This window comes from Triticum urartu, chromosome 4, assembly GCF_003073215.2.
Source record: "Triticum urartu cultivar G1812 chromosome 4, Tu2.1, whole genome shotgun sequence".
Classification (NCBI taxonomy): domain Eukaryota; kingdom Viridiplantae; phylum Streptophyta; class Magnoliopsida; order Poales; family Poaceae; genus Triticum; species Triticum urartu.
In genome coordinates this window covers 75,916,196-75,940,508 of record NC_053025.1, presented here as the reverse complement: position 1 = coordinate 75,940,508, position 24,313 = coordinate 75,916,196, and the positions used below count along the sequence as shown (strand labels likewise).

Here is a 24,313-nt window from a genome sequence, read left to right as displayed (position 1 = left end):
TCGTTCCCGCCGTTTTCAGTCCGAGTTCGCGGGGGGCAAGTTTCGTACATCAGCAGCGCAGCGACGCACTCGCCCTCCGTCGTCTATATTAGTAGCAACGCCAAATCGCCAATCCACGCCGGAACCAGACCGACTCCTCCATAACTCCATCCATCGATTGATCGAAGGGACCAAGAAATCAAACCCAACCGACTCCTCCATTGACCCATCCATCGAAACCAAACGCGGAGCAGAGGATCGAAACCAAGAACCTCTGGGCTTTGGCGCTTAAGCATTGAGCTGACTTGGTGTTTCAGCTGATAATCCAGGCAGAGAATTACTGCGAATTTTCAGTCAGAACCAGACCCACCAAACTAGAGTATTATAGACGGTAGCAGCGTCGGTTTTACACCCTATGTCACGACATTCCTGGTTTCAGCTATGTTTATTTAAGAGTCGGTGTACAAACATGGAAACGAAACCAAAACAAACCTAACAAAAACGAACAATCACAGAACGACAGGCCATCACAGGAAACTAAGAACACCACCACAGTTTCAGCAAGTAGCGGAAGCCAACAGCAACAATCTCGGTTTCAGGGTTCTAGTTCCTTCAGCATCAGTCATTTAAACAAGAGAACATCTCAAAAACTCTCAACGCTACACAAAACTCTTTTGGCTCCAGAGAAGAGCAGCCAAGCACAACCCTGCAGTAAAAACATCTTGAAATCTGACTTGCGAAGCTCAAACTCCCTGGATTAGCTATTCAAAAGCACCTTGCTACATTAGGAGCTTGGCTAGACTAAAAGCCACGGTAATTTTTTTCAGATAACACATAAACACCGCTGACCACATTAATGTGATGTGACAAAGTGACAACTAACTACTGCAGCAGCCCTTTCTTCACCTAGAGAAAATAAAATCATTAATCTGTTAGTAAACTGACACAGACAAAGATAAAATATAATAGTGGCACCTATGTAACACAGTGTATGAACAAGAAGTGTGTACGAAATGATGATGAGCTCATCAACATAAAGAAGGCATATATCACATCGCCTCAAAAAAGAGCTATATCTCATTACTGGATATATCTCCTAGGAATACCGATTGACAACAAATAGATCATTCAGCCTTTTTACATGAAAATGTTGGGTGGGGGAGTTGAAAGATGTGACTAGTGTTTGTAATAATAAGAAGTTCCGAAACTATATCAGAAGATATTCTTACCTGTTGAACCATTTCAGCACATTAAAATATCGAACCAGGCAGTCATCCTAACATTTCAGCTTCTTTACATCCACTAGTAATGGTTGTGCCTAGAAGCATAAGAACTCAGGTAACTAACAACAGTTCCACAATAAAGACAAATGATACAAGAAGGCAACATGAGACAATTCGAAACTGTAGAAACAAAGTGAAAAATTATGCCAAAACAACAAACTGTAGAAACAAAGTGAGATTGGGTATCCTGTTTTAAATAGAGGAGCTCAAGAGACAAGAAATTCAGTTTATTTTCAAGAGATACAAATATACTAATCACCAGGTGGAGGGGTCATTGGCAAGTGACAGAATCACAACTATTTCAGGAAAGCATAGATTCAATGGGAGTTGTAACTGAAAATTTATGTGATACAAATTTTAAATAAAAGAAAAAATTATTTCTATGTGCTATGACTGTAACAATCACCTACAGAAGGCAAGCATATTCAAACAATAACATATACTAAAATAACACGGCTATAAATTCGTCCATTAGCAAAGGTGCAATTGCTAACTAAGTTCAAGTTGTAAGTGTAACATTTAAGAATCACAATAACACTATGCGAGCAATCATGTAGAAAACATCACAAGATTGGGTTACTTCCTAAGATATACACGCCAAGGATGAGCAATCACCTGGTGGGAAGAAACCCGTGAAAGGATAACAACACTCCCTATACTCCCTGAAACGGGTTCCATTAAATTTCCTGGATTGCATTGACTTGAGTTGAACCATATAGACACTCTCATATCTATATAAAAAGATTACATCGTTGTCCTCTTCATAGCCCAGAAATTTGTCCTGCCATTTGATCCTTTTATTGCCCCGAGGAGGGATCTTAAGAAGCTTGTGCAATGAAACCGTTTTCTGCAACAACCATATGCAAACACCTTGACAATTGACCTTCCTCTGCCACATTTGAAGGTTATGACAAGACAACATGGCAAGACCAACGGCGCCATCCTCTGCCTGGATGATCTGAAAGTTGCCAGTATTATTCATACCAGGAGGCCCCTTGATCATGGTAAGGTTCTGGCTGTCCAAATCAAACTCAAGTATTGTACCTCTCCCATTCATAACTGGCCAGTAAAGGACATTGCCAACAAGGGTGCTACGACAACCATGAAAATAAGTATTATCTGGAGCCTCAACTGATATGAGATTGCCCCATGTGTCAGTCATCGAGGAGTAAACGTAGGCGAGGAGTTGATTATCCACGCCATCCCAGGACACCAATACCACCTTGAAGGGGCTGGAGGGCCCCTTGTAGCCGGCTGTGCAGAGCACCGCTCCAACAAAGCTCCACTTGAACTTGCATGGAAGAGCCACGCGACACTTCTCACTTGTGATGGGGTCGCACACAATGAGGTATTTCTGCTCCAGATCTTCGATAAGTACGCGACCGTGGCGGCAGTCGAGCACATAGGTAAGTCGGGGGCGTCCAAGGGAGAACCGCTCCGGAGGGATGTAGTCGGCAACTAGGGCCGGAATGGGGGTGAACACCATACCTTCCTTGCTGCAGTTCTCGAAGATGCCGAGGAGGGGCGGCTTGCGGTGGTGTGCGTAAAACTGGCAGAGGAACTTGGGGTCGATGAGGAGGCCTCGCCAGCGCTTGCAGATGGCAGTCGCTCGGGGGAATGAGTACAGGTCCGAGGGGAGGCGGAGAAAGATCTCCCTGAGTATATCGTCGTTGTCCGGCAGGGAGGAGGGTGCCTCCGACGAGGTGCCGCGGTGGCGTCGACGTCTACGACGAGTTGTTCCATTATCCTCCTCACCAACCTGGATCTGGGGACGGACGCACATGCCACATGGGTGGGCAAGTTCGTCACACTCCTCGATGGTGTGGATCTGGGAAAGGAGGCGTGCGCTGCGGTGGTGGCTGGCCACTCCAGCAACCTCCTCACTTGGGTGGATCTGAGGACGGAGGGGCGTGCCGCGTGGGTGGGCCAATCCGCTGCCTGGGTGGATCTCAGAAAGGAGGTGTGTGCTGTAGCAGTGGCTGGCCATTCCGAAGGCACCAACCTCCTCACCAACCTGGATCTGGGGACGAACACACATGCCATGCGGGTGGGCAAGTCCGTCACCCTTCTCAACGGCATGGATCTGGGTAAGGAGTTGCGCCCTGCGGCGATGGCTGGCCATTCCAGCAACCGCCTCACTTGGGCGGATCTGGGGACGGAGGGGCGTGTCGCTTGGGTGGGCCAATCCGTTGCCCTCTTCAATGGTGGAGAAAGGAGGAGCAGGGCGATGGTTGGCCATTCCAGCAACCGCCTCACTTGGGCGGATCTGGGGACGGAGGAGCGTGCCGCTTGGGTGGGCCAATCCGTTGCCCTTTTCAATGGTGGAGAAAGGAGGAGCAGGGCGATGGCTGGCCATTCCAGCAACCGCCTCACTTGGGCGGATCTAGGGACGGAGGGACGTGCCGCTTGGGTGGGCCAATGAGTTGCCCTCTTCAATGGTGGAGAAAGGAGGAGCAGGGTGATGGCTGGCCATTCCAGCAACCGCCTCACTTGGGCGGATCTGGGGGCGGAGGGGCGTGCCGCTTGGGTGGGCCAATCCGCTGCCCTCTTCAATGGTGGAGAAAGGAGGAGCGCGTTGCAGCGGTAAGTGGCTATCCCGGCGGAGCACCAAGACCTAGATGAAGCAAGAAGGCATGGGGGAAAGAGGAGTGTGGTTTGTTTCGTGACACAATTCCTTATTTGACACAAGCAAAATATTTAATTCCTTATTTGACACTAAAAATTGTTTCTTCCTTATTTCACGCCCGATCTAAATCTCTACTCCTATAAAAATGGCAGTTTGTGATGATGGTGTGTCTGCCTCTATGCCATATTGACCGTCCAATCTAGAATGTAAGGCTGAAACTGAGGCAGGTAGTCCCCGAGCACATTTTGCAGAAACACCCCACACATCAGACAAAATTTTGGAGAAGACACCCGAAACACAAAGCCGATACTTTGGAAATTTCTGCTTCTCTCACGAAACAAACAAGCCTTCGAGAACCCCTCCCAAATTCCTCGCCGTCGGCCCTTCCCATCTCATCCGCGCGACTGCTGGAGCTGAGTTGCGCGAGGGATCCTCCTCTTCTATACGTAGTTCAGTAGTTGTAATTAGGGTCTCGGTAAATTGGATTTTGACTTCAAGCCTTCCCCCGTATCTCTGCTTCTAGATCTTGCCGTGCAGGCCGCCAAGATGGAGCCGTGGCGGTGGTTGCTTGCTGCCACATCCAAGTGTCCCTCTGCTCTCCCGTCCTGCCACCCCTGCTGGTATGGATTTCCTTTTGGAAACACTATGCCCAGAAAAGGGGACGAGCCCAGCTCCTGGCACAATCGACGCACGCGCACGATTGAGCGTGACCTTTCACCATTAGGCCTTCGTTGCCGGTGCCGGTCACCCGGCAGGAGGTCCAGGCTGCCGTTGCCAAGAAAGTCGGGCTGCGGGCGCTCCATGGCGCTGTCCGCTGGCGTGGCGTGTTGAATGCTGTCGGTGCCGGCGTGTATGCCAACAGGAGCCCGACCAACATCAGCCTCATGTCAGTTGCGTCGTCCGCGTGCTCACGGACAGCGGCGTCATCCAATGCGGACTAGGAGTATCCGATGTTATTCAGACGAGTAGTGCAAGCTCTGAACTGTACACATAAATGTAACGAGGACGCCCCCACCTCAGCTCTCAGGTTCCAGGGATATGCACAATCACATCGGCACAGCGTCTTTCCGCACAGCCGAGTATCAGTGTTGCTTCCTTGGTGACGATTGACGCGCCGCTGCTGCCGCGCTCTGCCTCCATGCTTCGTCGCGGCAATTCTTGCCGGGAGGTATGCACACATATATTTCATCCCCAAGATTGCATATGTGATTTGCTTATTTGATCAATTTCGGTTTGTAGGAGTTTAAGCACCTCTTTTTAGAGATGGATAGGCTAATCAATAGCTTTATAATTGTACAATCAGTAAGAACGGTTACTTGAAAAGGCTTAGGCAGTCAGCTCTAACAAGGAAATGCAAAACTGATTTCGCAAAAGAAGTAGAGGTGATGGCCAGGCTCTGGCATGCCAACCTTGTTTGCCTTCTTTCTTACTGCAATGAAGTCGACAAGCGGATACTCATCTACGGTTACATGTCGGACATCAGCATGATCTCTACATTCTATAATTTGTCTTGCCTATGATCAGAATTGGGATCACAAATTCACAATAGATCATCAAGTTCTCTTCTGCAACTATTGGTTATCGTTGTTCTGTGCTCCAGTAGAGAAGTACAGCTCATTGCTAAATGGGCTAGAGTCAGGGAAACACAATGTGCTCCAGTAGAGAAGTACAGCTCATTGCTACATGGGCTAGAGTCAGGGAAACACAATAAGTTGCATGTAGATAAAGTTCTGAATAATAGAACTGCAAATTTGGACAATACGTTCAGAGGAAGCTTGTATGCTTGACATGGTGAGCTCCAAACTTTTGTGAACAAGCGTTTCCAATAGTTTAGAGCTGCTGCTTTATTGCCAGTATTTGGGTGGTCTGTGTTCAAATTTCTAACACAAGTAACGCACTTCGGGAAGTTCTATCTATCGTGTATCCATGCTCTGCCAATACCTGATATAAGTTCATTGCAAGCAGCCAAGAACTACAGCTCTATCGCCATTCATGATTGTTGGCCTATGGCCTACAGAGAGAGTAATTACTAAATTAGTGTTTACCTCATGCATTATGTGCCATAATGTAGTTGTGCCGTATGCCTTTTGTATTATTTTCGCCGACGACATATATAGGTAACTGATTAGTATTGCAAGATGTTGTGGCTAAAGTGTTGTCTGGTTAATACTGCATTCCTCCATTACCGATAAAGTGTTACTTCTATGTCAGTTATATATTATGTTGCTCTATGTTCATTGCTTTCGTTGACATCAGATTGTGCATATATGCAATATGCAGATGCATGTCTGACTGCCCTCGGGTTCAGACCCGTATTATCATGCAATGCCCGATAGTTAAACTCTCTGCATGCCAGAATTTTGTCTGCAGTCTAATCATCTTGCGGTGTAGTAGTTCCATAGGGATAGAGAATCGCAGATGCAGCTCTCCAGTATCTTCACTTCTTGATTATATTAAGAAAACTTAAACTAAGTATCTCTTATCTAGGCAGTCAAAGGTATGTTATTAGTTTGCAAAGATACAGAGCTCTAGCTTCCTTTATTTAGAGAAAGATTGGGTATCTTGTACTGGCTCACTCTATAATGTGATATGTTCTCAACATGCTCTTCGTGACCTATGCAATGATTTTGTACTTCTCTTACTGATCATTAGAGATTTATATGTTTGCTTGAATGTCTTAACGTCACTGCTATGCCAGTTAACTTCTTGTGATGATACATTTTAGAAAAACTTAATTTAAACAGAGGATAAATAAGTGATTGCTAATTTTGGTGTATGAACTTGAGGCTCGGGTCATAATCCACTTGCTTGTGTAAACCAAGGTAATGTTCCCGCATAAAACATGCTAAGGTAATGCCCTCCTGTTTCTACTAGAAAGAATTTGACCATCAAATTATCATTTTCTGTTTCGAAGGTTAATCAGTTTGCCCAAGAGGCCAAGACCACTACAGAGCCAACCACATGTTTTGAACTGCAAAAGCGAAGGGGAGAGACCTGTTGCCTATCCATATACTGACAAAACATGATATGTGTTGCAAGAACTACAAACTGTGTTGGCAATCGGAATATTGGTAGACTAATGAATATAAAAAAGATGTCGTTCCTTGTATCAGTTGTTAGATTTTCCTTTTTTCTTGTGATTCTTGGCACTAGGATATTATCAGTTGTTATCGTATCTATAATACCTAAATAGTTCATCCCCACTATCTTATTTCTCTTAACGTGTAGGCTATCCACCTCATCAACCTATCCACCTCAGCTATCCTGCCATGTCACCAGCTCTCTACAAAGTGGCTATTCGGTTTTTGTCCTGTGGTTGTTTTTCTGCCTGTTCAGTTTTCTTTGCTAGCAGACTGGCAATCCATTAGTCTAGCATACATGGCAGCCCATTCGTTTTCAGTCGTTTTGTTTTCTCCCACTAGCGAACTGGCAATTAAAGCAGCCCACATCATAGATACTCAACAAATCCATGAGAAACGACTAGACGGGAACTGATCTAGGCGATCAAGAAAAAAATGTGCCGTCTTCTGCCCTTCCTTGCATCTTTTTTTGCCCTCCCTATAAATTAGCTTGATCTCCACATGATCGCGATACTGCTTCTCCTTGCCATACATATGAACCATTCTAAAAGACCAGATGCATCGTATCCTCCACCTCCCAGGCTCCCACCGCATTTTCACTAATGAACAAAGCAGCACTTCGTCTGCGTATCTCATCTTCGGCCGCTGCCTTCGGAATCCAGCTCTGCAATGCAATACCATGTCACCACTCAAAGATGTGGCTCGATCTCGGCGAAATCAGACCTCAACCTATTCAGGTGGGGTATTCCGGCGCGATCTCGACGAGGCATGGAGGGTGTCTCCGTCCGATGCGTGTTTACCGCCCTCAAGATTTCGTCTTCAAGGGCAGACTACAACTGCGGTGCACAGAGCGTCAAGCGATGGTGTCTCTCCGTGACCAGGGTTGGCTGCAAGTTTTCTTCTTCGTCTGCGGCTTCGTTGTCCTTTGCATATTGTACTGTTGCAGGAGTACTACCTTAATAGAAGTCCAGTAATTCTGCGGTGTACCTTTCAAAAAAGAGAAGAGAAAGGTGTCACCGGGCACCTGCAGCGCCTCACCGGTGCCCCACATTGGCTTCGCCTAGCCGGGCTCCTCTGACCGTCCACATCGGCTTCACTCGTCTGAGGCCGCCCTCCATACTCCACTCCGCTCCATCGCAAGGCAACATGAACCTTGCTGCTTCCCGTCGTGAAGCCCCTTCAGTCCTCCCTTTGCTCTGGCGTGGAGCTGGCGAGCCGGTAGGCGTGGCTTGCATTGGGCGAGGAAGAACAGGACTCTTTGCAGTTGGGATCAGCCTAATTAACTCGATCTTGCATATTGTAGGTACAAAATCAGCTACCAAGTAATTAATCTAATCAAGTAGAAAAACATATTTTAGACACTGCTCCCAACAGCCAGGGCGTAAGTCACAGGACCAAGGTTCAGTTAACCTGTTAATAAAGTTATTAATAAATAACCTGTGCCTCTTATCTCTTTCTCCTCCTCTGTTTCTAGCTTAACACAGCTTGGTAATGGCCAGCTGCACTTTCCGTGCAGTGTTAACATTACCTTCATGTAATTGAAATCGGTCACTCAGGTTTCATACATGTTTTGAAATGCCTAAGGCAGAAACTGCTCTGCCTTTTCTTTCAACAAAAAAGTTATTAAATAGTATACCTGACTTCATGCCCATATATTTGCAGCCAAGAAATTGTGATTTTGGATCCATCTCCATGGCACATACCATGAATCATCACCTTGCCAAGATGAAGTTCATGTGCCTTTACTTTGTTCTTTCATACTCACCCGATTTTCCTTACTATTCATGCATTTATTATTCTGTTTGTTCCATGCTTAAAGCGCTGGAATTCCTGCTATTTATTTCCCATGGCCATTGGCACCTTTAGTCCTAGAACATCTATAGTTTTCAGGCATAGTATTTCTTCTGCAGATTAAGTTTATGTCATTGTTTCTGGAGGAACCCACCTTTTAAGTTAATTCAGTATCTCTGCTCCTTTACTGCTCCTACTGCTTTGTTGGGAGATGCTTACTGAATTGCTTAACACAAGCTTTAACGACGTGAATCAAACTAGCAGCTGTGCAATTAATTTCTTCTATTAAACATTTGATAGCTCAAGTGGTGCTATTCCAGTGCACTTTCTAGTTTTCGATGGTGCTCTTGCTGATTGTCTTAATGCCTTAGACACTTTATTAAAAAGGGAAAGCTTGCAATTCCCTCTGCCCTCTTACCTCCATGTATACGTACATAGGTACCTTATTTTTCCTGCTCAAGTAGCAGGGGATTGATACGTTGCTTCCACCTACATCGTCATTTCTTGCAGGCACCTTCTATTTTCTTTCAGCTGCAATATTAATTGGATCTCTCCTCAAAATATTCGTTGCTTCTGTCAATTGTGAAGTTCCATCTTATTTACTTATATTCTACATGCACAATGTTACTAATCTCTGTCCAATCTCAGTGTATGATCTATAAGAATTTTGTATAGCTTGCATATAATGCCCAGACTCATTAGCCCATTCTAATATTTTGTAGAGATTTCATATTATGATTAGCAAGATGAAGCCTGAGTACGGTATCATCCCTTCATGTCAAGCATCCGCTACTACTATCTGCATTAGCTTCGCCTCAGAACATACCCTTCTCATTTGGAAAGAGGAATATGTTCGTAGGTGTTCACACTAATTATTATATAAGCTACCAGAGATGTTAACGAACACAAGAACAAACTAATGTTTCCAGTTTATTAGTAGATACAACTATATGTTGCAACACACCCTATTTTTACACTTGCTTTTATTTATGAACAATTTGGTTATATTCTGTAGAACTTATGTAATACTCCCTCCGTTCCTAAATATTTGTCTTTTTAGAGACTCAAATGGACATATTTTAGAGTGTAGATTCACTCATTTTGCTCCGTATATAGTCACTTGTCAAAATCTCTAGAAAGACAAATATTTAGGAACGAAGGGAGTAACATGCAGAAGATATTTACAACAGGATCCACATACAATACACATTAAGTAATGGGAATTTGTACATACCTTTCATCGCATCTCCATTTGAGAATCCGGCTCTTAGAGTGTTTATATACAATATTATTAATGTAAATGATATGAGATTACTTATGCCATAACACTACATTTGCTATCTTTATAATTATACTGCAAGTATTATGTCCATTCCAGAAAAAATCATCTTAAGATCATATATCCATCTTATTCAAACAAAGTTATTCTATTTATGCATTACCACGTGCGTAGGACTAAGAATTCCCGCAGCAACGTGCGGGGGAATTACCTAGTTTGATAGAAACTACTCCCTCCGTCAAGTCTCTAAAACGACTTATATTTGTTTACAGATGTAGTAGCTATCAGAAATAGGATGTTTTGAATGTGATGAAACACTGTGTGCTATGGCGGAGAGAAGTGAAGTGGAGCAAAATTGGGTGATGGGCCGAGATGAGTGAGGTAGGAAGAAAGAATAACACGTGCGGCGACTTAGCATGTTCGGCGGGAAATAACACGACACAATTTAAATCAGCGTGTGTGCACACTTTGAAACCAAACATTGTTTGAGTGCACTTAATATGGGACGAAGGGAGTATAATTTATTTCCGTAGCAACGCATGGGCAGCTAACTAGTTTCATTACAAATCTAACACTTCCATCAAAAAAAATCCGCATAACAGTGTTAAATGACATGTGAAAGGACTTTCACGTGTGAGACCCACTGGTGATCCTTTTGCCCCCAAAACATCTAGCCCATCATCCTCTTTCTTTGTTTCCCTCACATACATGTGAGACCCACTAGTCATGTCTTTCTTCGATTGCGTGAACAACCCAACCCGTAATGCCCCTCCTCCTCCCTCCACCGCGGACGAGGCTTCTCTGCAATATTGCTTCCCTGACGTGGGTGGCTGACATGTCGCCCCACAGGCAATCTGGCACATAGGTTAGTGATCCCACGCCAAACGATAGCAAGTCAGTGGACTTCACTGCCGGCAGCCACAGTCACCACCCAAACCTTTATAAGCGCACTCACCCTCCAAGCGGCCACACCACATCCCTCTTCAGCCTCCTGGTTGCCGATGGCAGGCGTGCTCGCCCTCACAGCAGCCCCTACCTTCTTGCCACCTCCTCTACCTTTTCCACACCGACTCACTCAGCCACAAGTCGTCGGAGTCGAGGATGAAGAACTCTGACCGCCTCATCTCTCCTCCGCGAGCTCTGACTCAGAAGCCCAGCATGAGAAACTGTGAGCACCGTCTCTCGATTTAGATGCCCAACACGAGAAACTGTGAGCAGTATTGCTCGATTCACTACCCCATAAGTATCGAGCAGTCCATGGCACCGGCGAGCAGTCCCGTGGCTGTCCTCCCCCTCCCCACGCCCTCCTCCACCAGGCTAGATCCTCCTCGCAGAGGTCAGCAGTGGCAGAGCCAGGAATGAAGCCAAAACCCTGGGCCAAATTTTTTCCGACAACATAGAAAAACTTTGGACCTTATAACAACCCCAAAAATACCTCGTAACATTTCTAAACAATACCTCATATGAAAACATATAAAATAAAGTTCAATTGCTCAACAAAATTTTAATTAAAATTCAATGCACAATGATCCAACCAAATCTATAAAACATGACAGAAGTACAAATAATAATAACGGGATACAAAAATACCAAATCAATTACTTCATTCATCAGTGCCTCCCATAGCTTGATCAACGGTAGATGAACCAACACCTTCAATGCATTATAAAGTTATAATTTCATAAGAAAAGGCATAAACATCAAGTGAAACAACTATCATTGCTACAAATCTAAAAACTTACCACTTCGACGAGGTAAAAGCCCTTTGTGAGACCTATATGATTGAAAGCGATATATAATAGCACCATCATCAATACTTTCAAATACATCTCGGTCAATACAGCAAACCATCCTGTAATTCAGCCAATCGTCTCTCATCTTATTCCTCAACTTCTATTTCTACAACATAAATGAAATAGGCAAATACATCAATTTGAATTCAAACCGTGCATATACGACTGAAAACACGGTACAAGCAGTCCCTGACAGTCCCTGGTCGGCTGGTCCTTGAGTACAAGTGAAAATAATCAAAGAAAATTAGCAAGGTCACTACTCACTGGTAAGGCCGGGAAGTAGGGAACGACGCACGGCGGCGAACGGGCGCACCGCGCCCGGGAACAGTTGCGGAGACCGGGACTAGGGGAGCAGCCTGAGGCGGAGCCGCGGAGGGGCCTGCCTCTGCCTGGGGGCTGGGGTCTGGAGAAGTGGGGGAACGGCGGCGGTCGGTGGACGGCTCCACGGCGGCGGCCCGCGACAGGTAGACGGCGGCAGCCTCGAGCCTGGTCGGCGGCTGAGAAGAGAGGCGGCGGCGCGAGCTTGAGTTCGTGCAGGTGCGTGGAGCCGTGGATGTGAGAGTTCGTGCGAACTAGGGTCTTTTTTGGTGTTGACGGCGTGTTTGGTTCGGGGGAAATTAGATGGGAAATGGGAGTTGAGGGATGATGAGATTAAAAGTGCGCTATTTGATTAGAGGGGATGGGAGTTTAAGTGGGAAGGGAAATGAAAGTTGAGAAAGTCAATTTCTATCTATTTCTTTTTAAGAGGTACTTTGTTAATTCGTGATCAGAGTTTTATCTCACGTTAATTCCTATCATATACCAAACAAGGGAATGGGAGTAAATATCTATTTTCCATGACTAATCCCTCTATAAACACCCTACAGCGTGTTTGGTTGGGGAAAGTTGAAGACAGGGAATGGGAGTTTAAGGTAAGTGGCACTTTAAATCCTTTGATTGATTCAGGGATATGGGAATTAAGAAGGGAAGGGTAAGGGGAATTAAGAGGCCCAACTCCTTCAAATCTCTTCCTTAGGGAGCCTGGTAATTTAATCGGGGATTGGGAATTGACAGAGGAAAAAAATGTTTTGTTAGTTTGGACGTGATGAGGGATGACGTTTCACGTTGAAAGTTGGTTATTTCTCTGCCTAATCCCACCAACTAAATAGGGGTAGTTAATTATTTCTTAAATTTCCATCTTTAATTGCTTTCACATAACAAACAGAGGAGTGGGACTTCAAATCAACTTTCCATGTATAATCCCTTGGCAAATTCCCATCGCTAAACTCCCATGCCCTCTCCCTGTCGTTACCAAACACGCCGCTAGTGTAAACTCTCATTTCCCTGCCCAACTCTTTACCAAATAGGTTGAGAAAAATCGTGCGTCTAGTGGATTTAACACAGACAAAAAAACCATAAAGCTTTGTTTGGTAGAAATGGATTGAGAAGATTTGGGAAGGAGGAGATCAAGGAATTTGATGAATCTCTTTCTTCCATTCAATCCCCTTAACTCCTCTCACATCCCTAAGTCTCCAATCCTTTTTCATAAAACTTGTTTGGTAGACAAGGTTTGCTATAATAACTATGACAATAGCAACAGTACAGTTAAAAATCCAACCTTTATTAGTTTAACAACTCTTATAATAAAATACCGAACTTCATGGGTACTTGCTCTTAGAGTATGCAAAGTAGCAAACTATAGTAAGAAAACATAGAAAATAAATCGCTCCCAGATCATACAATCGGCTATGACAAGTTCATGGTTCACATAAAAACACGGAACCATATACAACGAAAAACTTGCTAAGTTGAACATTATGATTGGTAGGCATTTTTCTACAGAAGATGAATTGCTCCCAGATCATCCAGCTTTTGAGTGACCAGAAGTTTATCCATCCAGCTTGTTTAGTCTTTGCTTCTTTGGGTGCCTAAGAACCTGATGAAACAATAAGAGATGAACATGCTTGTTTGTAGTTAAAACAAAAACCAGGAAAGCATGTACATGAAGATACATTCTGCCATTCAAATTTGAATGGAAATCTAGTCATGTTTGTTGTTTCTTTGAGCAACTCCAAAGCCCACCATATGATAAGAAGTGACTCTGATACTCTCATGGTCTAAGAAGAAGAATCACACGTTAACACTTCGTGTTGTGTCAATTGATTACAGACGGTGTTAACTCAATTCATAACAAACAAGTTTGGGTCGATTCAATATGATCGTTCTACGAAGGTCACAATCTCAATGTTGTTTTAAGCTATCATTAAACTTAAGAATATCCTAAGATCCAGAAAATATGATCACCAACAACACTTGTGCTAGTCCTAGAAGCAAGACTAGGAACCCTTTATTTACCGTTTTTCATTCTACACGTGCATATGAGTTTTCTACTGAATCGCATATTCCAGAATCATAGCAGTTATAGCATATGATATAAACTCTATAATTATGAATATGGAAACATAATAATATAAATATTATTGCATCTAGGGCATACTTCCAACACCCACTACCTCGGAACGTCACGACAAAGAGAGCCACAAACTGTGTTGAAGGGCTATTGTTCTGCCAAGACAACCCCTGCACCTCCTTTAGGCCACACCTTGCCCTCCATCACAAATAGAGGGAACCAAACCTCCATGCAAGGCAACAAAAACTAAGGACCGTCGAAGGACACCGAACACCAAGCTTCATCGCCGCCACGAACCCCCAAGATATAGGTCAACCATCGGCACCAATATGACCAAAGAACTGTTCACCGCCACAGATCATTTCTAACGCCACCATCGAAAACTCCAACAACCCGCCAACCGCGCCAACCCAAACATTAGGCAACCTGAAGGAAATATGCCCTAGAGGCAATAATAAAGTTATTATTTATTTCCTTATTTCATGATAAACGTTTATTATTCATGCTAGAATTGTATTAACCGGAAACATAATACATGTGTGAATACATAGACAAACATAGTGTCACTAGTATGCCTCTACTTGAATAGCTCATTGATCAAAGATGGTTAAGTTTCCTAGCCATAGACATGAGTTGTTATTTAATCAACGGGATCACATCATTAGGAGAATGATGTGATTGACTTGACCCATTTCGTTAGCTTAGCACTTGATCGTTTAAGTTTACTGCTATTGCTTTCTTCATGACTTATATATGTTCCTATGACTATGAGATCATGCAACTCCCGAATACCGGAGGAACACTTTGTGTGCTACCAAACGTCACAACATAACTGGGTGATTATAAAGGTGCTCTACAGGTGTCTCTGATGGTGTTCGTGGAGTTGGCATAGATCAAGAATAGGATTTGTCACTCCGATTGTCGGAGAGGTATCTCCGGGCCCTCTTGGTAATGCACATCACTATAAGCCTTGCAAGCAATGTGACTAATGAGTTAGTTGCGGAATGTTGCATTACGGAACGAGTAAAGAGACTTGCCGGTAATGAGATTGAACTAGGTATTGGGATACCGACGATCGAGTCTCGGTCAAGTAACATACCCATGACAAAGGGAACAACGTATATTGTTATGCGGTTTGACTGATAAAGATCTTCGTAGAATATGTAGGAACCAATATGAGCATCCAGGTTTCGCTATTGGTTATTGACCGGAGACATGTCTCGGTCATGTCTACATAGTTCTCGAACCCGTAGGGTCCGCGCTCTTAAAGTTCTATGACGATCGGTATTATGAGTTTATGTGTTTTGATGTACCGAAGGTAGTTCGGAGTCCCGGATATGATCAAGGACATGACGAGAAGTCTCGAAATGGTCGAGACATAAAGATTGATATATTGGAAGCCTACATTTGGACATCGGAAGAGTTTCGGGTGAAATCGGGATTTTACCGGAGTGCCGGAGGGGTTACCGGAACCCCCGGGGGGGTCAATGGGCCTTGTTGGGCCCTAGTGGAGAGAGAGAGGGGCCGGCCAGGGCAGGCCACACGCCCCCTCCCCCTCTGGTCCGAATTGGACTAGGAGAGGGGGGGCGCCCCCCTTTCCTTCTCCGTCTCCCCTTCCTTTCCCCCTCCTAGTAGGAGTAGGAAAGAGGGGAATCCTACTCCTACTAGGAGGAGGATTCCTCCTCCTGGCATGCCCTCTAGGGCCGGCCGGCCTCCCCCCTTGATTATTTATATACGGGGGCAGAGGGCACCTCTAGACACACAAGTTGATCATTGATCTCTCCCAGTCGTGTGCGGTGCCCCCCTCCACCATAATCCACCTCGGTCATACTGTAGCGGTGCTTAGGCAAAGTCCTGCAACAGTAGCTTCATAAACATCGTCACCACGCCGTCGTGCTGACGAAACTCTTCCCCGAGCTCTATTGGATCGTGAGTTCGCGGGACGTCACCGAGCTGAATTTGTGCTGAACGCGGAGGTGTCATACATTCGGCACTAAGGATCGGTCGATCGTGAAGACGTACGACTACATCAACCGCGTTGTCATAATGCTTCCGCTTAATGGTCTACGAGGGTACATGGACGACACTCTCCCCTCTCGTTGCTATGCATCACCATGATCTTGCGTGTGCGTAGGAATTTTTTTGAAATTACTACGTTCCCCAACAGTGGCATCCGAGCCAGGTTTATGCGTAGATGTTATATGCACGAGTAGAACACAAGCGAGTTGTGGGCGATACAAGTCATAGTACTTACCAGCATGTCATACTTTGGTTCGGCGGTATTGTTGGATGAAGCAGCCCGGACCGACATTACGCACGCTTACGCGAGATTGGTTCTATCGACGTGCTTTGCACACAGGTGGCTGACGGGTGTCAGTTTCTCCAACTTTAGTTGAACCGAGTGTGGCTACGCCCGATCCTTGAGAAGGTTAAAGCAGCACTAACTTGACGAACTATCGTTGTGGTTTTGATGCGTAGGTAAGAACGGTTCTTGCTCAGCCCGTAGCAGCCACGTAAAACTTGCAACAACAAAGTAGAGGATGTCTAACTTGTTTTTGCAGGGCATGTTGTGATGTGATATGGTCAAGACATGATGATATATTTATTGTATAAGATGATCATGTTTTGTAACTGAGTTATCGGCAACTGGCAGGAGCCATATGGTTGTCGCTTTATTGTATGCAATGCAATCGCCCTGTAATTGCTTTACTTTATCACTAAGCGGTAGCGATAGTCGTAGAAGCAATAGTTGGCGAGACGACAATGATGCTATGATGGAGATCAAGGTGTCGCGCCGGTGACGATGGTGATCATGACGGTGCTTTGGAGATAGAGATCAAAGGCACAAGATGATGGTGGCCATATCATATCACTTATATTGATTGCATGTGATGTTTATCCTTTATGCATCTTATTCTGCTTTGTTTGACGGTAGCATTATAAGATGATCTCTCACTAAATTTCAAGGTAAAAGTGTTCTCCCTGAGTATGCACCATTGCCAAAGTTCGTCGTGCCGAGACACCACGTGATGATCAGGTGTGATAAGCTCAACGTTCATCTACAACGGGTGTAAGACAGTTTTACACACGCAGAATACTTGGGTTAAACTTGACGAGCCTAGCATATGCAGATATGGCCTCGAAACACTGAGACCGAAAGGTCAAGCGTGAATCATATAGTAGATATGATCAACATAATGATGTTCACCATTGAAAACTACTCCATTTCACGTGATGATCGGTTATGGTTTAGTTGATATGGATCACGTGATCACTTAGATGATTAGAGGGATGTCTATCTAAGTGGGAGTTCTTAAATAATATGATTAATTGAACTTAAATTTATCATGAACTTAGTACCTGATAGTATTTTGCTTGTCTATGTTATTGTAGATAGATGGCCCGTGTTGTTGTTCCATTGAATTTTAATGCGTTCCTTGAGAAAGCAAAGTTGAAAGGTGATGGTAGCAATTACACGGACTGGTCCGTAACTTGAGGATTATCCTCATTGCTGCACAGAAGAATTACGTCCTGGAAGCACCGCTGGGTGCCAAACCCGCCGCAGGAGCAACGCCAGATGTTATGAACGTCTGGCAGAGCAAAGCTGATGACTACTCAATAGTTCAGTGTGCCATGCTTTACGGCTTAGAATCGGTACTTCAACGACGTTTTGAATGTCATGGAGCATATGAGATGTTCCAGGAGTTGAATTTAATATTTCAAGCAAATGCCCAGATTGAGAGATATGAAGTCTCCAATAAGTTCTATAGCTGCAAGATGGAGGAGAATAGTTCTGTCAGTGAACATATACTCAGAATGTCTGGGTACCATAATCACTTGACTCAGCTGGGAGTTAATCTTTCGGTTGATAGTGTCATTGACAGAGTCCTTCAATCACTTCCACCAAGCTACAAGAGTTTTGGGATGAACTATAATATGCAAAGGATGGATAAGACGATTCCTGAGCTCTTCGCAATGCTAAAGGCTGCGGAGGTAGAAATCAAGAAGGAGCATCAAGTGTTGATGGTCAACAAGACCACTAGTTTCAAGAAAAAGGGTAAAGGGGAGAAGAAAGGGAACTTCAAGAAGAACGGCAAACAAGTTGCTGCTCAAGAGAAGAAACCCAAGTCTGGACCTAAGCCTGAGACTAAGTGCTTCTACTGCAAAGGGACTCGTCACTAGAAGCGGAACTGCCCCAAGTATTTGGCAGATAAGAAGGATGGCAAGGTGAACAAAGGTATATGTGATATACATGCTATTGATGTGTACCTTACTAGAGCTCGCAGTAGCACCTGGGTATTTGATACTGGTTCTGTTGCTAATATTTGCAACTCGAAACAGGGACTACGGATTAAGCGAAGACTGGCTAAGTACGAGGTGATGATGCGCGTGGGAAATGGTTGCAAAGTCGATGTGATCGCCGTCGGCACGCTACCTCCACATCTACCTTCGGGATTAGTTTTAGACCTAAATAATTGTTATTTGGTGTCAGCGTTAAGCATGAACATTATATCTAGATCTTGTTTGATGCGAGACGGTTATTCATTTAAATCTGAGAATAATGGTTGTTCTATTTATATGAGTGGTCATCCACCCTTGAAGAGTGGTCTATTTGTGTTGAATCTTGATAGTAGTGATACACATATTCATAATGTTGAAGCCAAAAGATGTAGAGTTTATAATGATAGTGCAACTTATTTGTGGCACTACCATTTGGGTCATATTGGTGTAAAGCGCATGAAGAAACTCCCTACTGATGGACTTCTGGAATCACTTGATTATGAATAACTTGGTACATGCGAACCATGCCTCATGGGCAATATGACTAAAACGCCGTTCTCCAGAACAATGGAGCAAGCAACAGATTTATTGGAAATCATACATACTGATGTATGTGGTCAGATGAATATTGAAGCTCGTGGCGGGTATCGTTATTTTCTCACCTTCACAGATGATTTAAGCAGATATGGGTATATCTACTTAATGAAACATAAGTCTAAAACATTTGAAAAGTTCAAAGAATTTTAGAGTGAAGTGGAAAATCATCGTAACAAGAAAATAAAGTTTCTATGATCTGATCATGGAGGAGAATATTTGAGTTACGAGTTTGGTCTACATTTGAAACAATGCATAATAGTTTCGCAACTCACGCCACCCGGAACACCACAGCGTAATGGTGTGTCGGAACGTCGTAATCATACTTTACTAGATATGGTGCGATCTATGATGTCTCTTACTGATTTACCGCTATCGTTTTGGGGTTATGCTTTAGAGACAGCTGCATTCACGTTAAATAGGGCACCATCGAAATCCGTTGAGACGACGCCTTATGAACTATGGTTTGGCAAGAAACCAAAGTTGTCGTTTCTTAAAGTTTGGGGCTGTGATGCTTATGTGAAAAGGCTTCAACCTGATAAGCTAGAACCCAAATTGGAGAAATGTGTCTTCATAGGATACCCAAAGGAGACTGTTGGGTACACCTTCTATCACAGATCCGAAGGCAAGACAATTGTTGCTAAGAATGGATCCTTTCTAGAGGAGTTTCTCTCGAAAGAAGTGAGTGGGAGGAAAGTAGAACTTGATGAGATAACTGTACCTGCTCCCTTATTGGAGAGTAGTTCATCACAGAAACCGGTTCCTATGACACCTACACCAATTAGTGAGGAAGGTAATGATGATGATCATGAAACTTCAGATCAAGTTACTACTGAACCTCGTAGGTCAACCCGAGTAAGATCCGCACCAGAGTGGTACGACAATCCTGTTCTGGGGGTCATGTTACTTGACCGTGACGAACCTACGAACTATGAGGAAGTGATGATGAGCCCAGATTCCGCAAAATGGCTTGAAGCCATGAAATCTGAGATGGGATCCATGTATGAGAACAAAGTGTGGACTTTGGTTGACTTGCCCGATGATCGGCAAGCCATCGAGAATAAATGGATCTTCAAGAAGAAGACTGACGCTGACGGTAATGTTACTGTCTACAAAGCTCGACTTGTTGGAAAAGGTTTTTCGACAAGTTCAAGGAGTTGACTACGATGAGACCTTCTCACCCGTAGCGATGCTTAAGTCCGTCTGAATCATGTTAGCAATTGCCGCATTTTATGATTATGAAATTTGGCAAATGGATGTAAAGACTGCATTCCTGAATGGATTTCTGGAATAAGAGTTGTATATGATGCAACCTGAAGGTTTTATCGATCCAAAGGGTACTAACAAAGTGTGCAAGCTCCAGCGATCCATTTATGGACTGGTGCAAGCCTCTCGGAGTTGGAATAAACATTTTGATAATGTGATCAAAGCATATGGTTTTATACAGACTTTTGGAGAAGCCTATATTTACAAGAAAGTGAGTGGGAGCTCTGTAGCATTTCTAATATTATATGTGGATGACATATTGTTGATTGGAAATGATATAGAATTTCTGGATAGCATAAAAGGATACTTGAATAAGAGTTTTTCAATGAAAGACCTCGGTGAAGCTGCTTATATATTAGGCATCAAGATTTATAGAGATAGATTAAGACACTTAATTGGACTTCCACAAAGCACATACCTTGATAAAGTTTTGAAGAAGTTCAAAATGGATCAAGCTAAGAAAGGGTTCTTGCCTGTGTTATAAGGTGTGAAGTTGAGTAAGACTCAATGACCGACCATTGTAGAAGATAGAGAGAAAATGAAAAGTGTTCCCTATGCTTCAGCCATAAGCTCTATCATGTATGCAATGCTATGTACCAAACTGTTGGGGAACGTAGTAATTTCAAAAATTTCCTACGCACACGCAAGATCATGGTGATGCATAGCAACGAGAGGGGAGAGTGTTGTCTACGTACCCTCGTAGACCGTTCACGGAAGCGTTATATCAACGCGGTTGATGTAGTCGTACGTCTTCACGATTCGACCGATCCAAGCACCGAAAGCACGGCACCTCCGAGTTCTGCACACGTTCGGCTCGGTGACGTCCTCGCCTTCTCGATCCAGCAAGAGGGGCGAAGTAGTAGATGAGTTCCGACAGCATGATGGTGTGGTGACGGTGTTGGTGAAGAACAATCTCCGCAGGGCTTCGCCTAAGCACTACGAAAACTATGACGAAGGATAAACTAGAGGGGACGGGGTTGCCGGCACACGGCTTGGTGTTTCTTTATCTGTCTTGGGTGCTAGCCCTACCCCTCTATTTATATGTTGAGCCTTGGGGTCGAAACTTGGAGTAAAAGCCTCCACAAAGTCGGTTTCACCCGAAAGGCAAGAGTCCTTCTCGGACTCCAGGGCCAGACGCCAGGGTTCCTGGCATCTGGACCCAGACGCCAGGGACCCTGGCGTCTGGCCCTTGGACTCCGCAAAACTTCCTTTTGCGCTTTCCAAAAACCTTGTGGGCTTTCCCCTTTGGCCCAAATAAAGTGTTCTCGTACCCAAACATTTTGGGAAACATCCGGAACCCCTTCCAGTGATTTCCGGAACCCTTCCGGTGACCAAACACTATTATCCCATATATCAAACTTTATCTCCGGACCATTCCGGAGTTCCTCGTCATGTCTGTGATCTCATCCCGGACTCTGAACAATATTCAGTCATCAACATACATAACTCATATAGTACTATCGTCAATGAACGTTAAGCATGCAGACCCTACGGGTTCGAGAACTATGTAGACATGACCGAGACACCTCTCTGGTTAATAACCAATAGCGGGACCTGGATGCCCATATTGGCTCCTACATATTCTACGAAGATCTTTATCGGTCAGACCGCATAACAACATACGTTGTTCCCTTTGTCATCGGTATGTTACTTGCCCGAGATTCGATCGTTGGTATCTCAATACCTAGTTCAATCTCATTACCGGAAAGTCTCTTTACTCGTTCCGTAACACATCATCCCGCAACTAACTCATTAGTTGCAATGCTTGCAAGGCTTATAGTGATGTGTATTACCGAGTGGGCCCAGAGATACCTCTCCGACAATCAGAGTGACAAATCCTAATCTCGAAATACGGCAAACCAACAAGTACCTTCGGAGACACCTGTAGAGCACCTTTATAATCATCCAGTTATGTTGTGACGTTTGGTGGCACACAAAGTGTTCCTCCGGTAAACGGGAGTTGCATAATCTCATAGTCATAGGAACATGTATAAGTCATGAAGAAAGCAATAGCAACAAACTAAACGATCAAGTGCTAAGCTAACGGAATGGGTCAAGTCAATCACACCATTCTCCTAATGATGTGATCCCGTTAATCAAATGACAACTCATGTCTATGGTTAGGAAACTTAACCATCTTTGATCAACGAGCTAGTTAAGTAGAGGCATACTAGTGACACTCTGTTTGTCTATGTATTCACACATGTATTATGTTTCCGGTTAATACAATTCTAGCATGAATAATAAACATTTATCATGAAATAAGGAAATAAATAATAACTTTATTATTGCCTCTAGTGCATATTTCCTTTAGTCTCCCACTTGCACTAGAGTCAATAATCTAGATCACATCACCATGTGATTAACATCGATAGTTCACATCATCATGTGATTAACACCCATAGTTCACATTGCCATGTGACCAACACCCAAAGGGTTTACTAGATTCAGTAATCTAGTTCACATCGCTATGTGATTAACACCCAAAGAGTACTAAGGTGTGATCATGTTTTTCTTGTGAGAGAATCTTAGTCAACAGGTCTTTCACATTCAGATCCGCTATGTATTTTGCAAATTTCTATGTCTACAATGCTCTGCACGGAGCTACTCTAGCTAATTGCTCCCACTTTCAATATGTATCCAGATTGAGACTTTGAGTCATCTGGATCAGTGTCAAAACTTGCATCGACGTAACCTTTTACGACGAACCTTTTGTCACCTCCATAATCGAGAAACATATCCTTATTCCACTAAGGATAATTTTGACCAATGTCCAGTGATCTACTCCTAGATCACTATTGTACTCCCTTGCCAAACACAGGGCAGGGTATACAATAGGTCTGGTACACAGCATGGCATACTTTATAGAACCTATGGCTGAGGCATAGGGAATGACTTTCATTCTCTCTCTATCTTCTGTCGTGGTCGGGTTTTGAGTCTTACTCAACTTCACACCTTGTAACACAGGAAAGAACTCCTTCTTTGAGTGTTCCATTTTGAACTACTTCAAAATCTTGTCAAGGTATGTACTCATTGAAAAAACTTATCAAGCGTCTTGATCTATCTCTATAGATCTTGATGCTCAATATGTAAGCAGCTTCACCGAGGTCTTTCTTTGAAAAACTCCTTTCAAATATTCCTTTATGCTTCGCAGAATAATTCTACATTATCTCTGATCAACAATATGTCATTCACATATACTTATCAGAAATGCTGTAGTGCTCCCACTCACTTTCTTGTAAATACAGGCTTCACCGCAAGTCTGTATAAAACTATATGCTTTGATCAACTTATCAAAGCGTATATTCCAACTCCGAGATGCTTGCACCAGTCCATAGATGGATCGCTGGAGCTTGCATATTTTGTTAGTACCTTTAGGATTGACAAAACCTTCTGGTTGCATCATATACAACTCTTCTTTAATAAATCCATTAAAGAATGCAGTTTTGTTTATCCATTTGCCAGATTTCATAAAATGCGACAATTGCTAACATGATTCGGACAGACTTAAACATAGATACGAGTGAGAAACTCTCATCGTAGTCAACACCTTGAACTTGTCGAAAACCTTTTTGCGACAATTCTAGCTTTGTAGATAGTAACACTACTATCAGCGTCCGTCTTCCTCTTGAAGATCCATTTAATCTCAATGGCTCACCGATCAATGGGCAAGTCAATCAAAGTCCATACTTTGTTCTCATACATGGATCTCATCTCAGATTTCATGGTCTCAAGCCATTTCACGGAATCTGGGTTCATCATCGCTTCCTCATAGTTCGTAGGCTCGTCATGGTCAAGTAACATGACCTCCAGAAAAGGATTATCGTACCACTCTGGTGCGGATCTCACTCTGGTTTACCTACGAGGTTCGGTAGCAACTTGAGCTGAAGTTACATGATCATCATCATTAGCTTCCTCACTAACTGGTGTAGCAGTCACAGGAACATATTTC

At 43.8% G+C, this 24,313-nt stretch overlaps 1 protein-coding gene across 3 annotated transcripts; it reads right to left on the bottom strand.

Moving 5' to 3' along the window:
• Positions 1-511: 511 nt before the first annotated feature.
• On the bottom strand, positions 512-12,446 carry LOC125550759. 3 transcript variants are annotated; one of them, XR_007301852.1, is made up of 5 exons: positions 12,096-12,446; positions 11,781-11,937; positions 11,629-11,691; positions 1,209-1,297; positions 512-885 (listed from the first exon to the last, which is right to left on the bottom strand). XR_007301852.1 is itself a non-coding variant. In XM_048713841.1 (3 exons), the coding sequence occupies exons 1-2, from the start codon at positions 3,616-3,618 to the stop codon at positions 1,251-1,253; spliced, it is 1,788 nt and encodes a 595-aa protein (XP_048569798.1). In that variant the 5' UTR covers positions 3,619-11,622; the 3' UTR covers positions 512-885; positions 1,209-1,250. The 3 variants fall into 3 exon arrangements, 1 of the variants encoding a protein (XP_048569798.1); XR_007301853.1 differs by having other exon boundaries at positions 11,641-11,691; XM_048713841.1 differs by lacking the exons at positions 11,629-11,691; positions 11,781-11,937; positions 12,096-12,446 and adding an exon at positions 1,878-11,622.
• Between the last annotated feature and the right edge of the window lie 11,867 nt (positions 12,447-24,313).

Coding starts and splice junctions, on each gene's coding strand:
- LOC125550759 (XM_048713841.1), bottom strand. CDS start 3,618: ATGGCCAGCCATCGCCCTGCTCCTCCTTTCTCCACCATTGAAAAGGGC. Junction 1,298..1,877: donor CACGGGTTTCTTCCCACCAG/GTGATTGCTCAT, acceptor TTATGCTTCTAG/GCACAACCATTACTAGTGGA.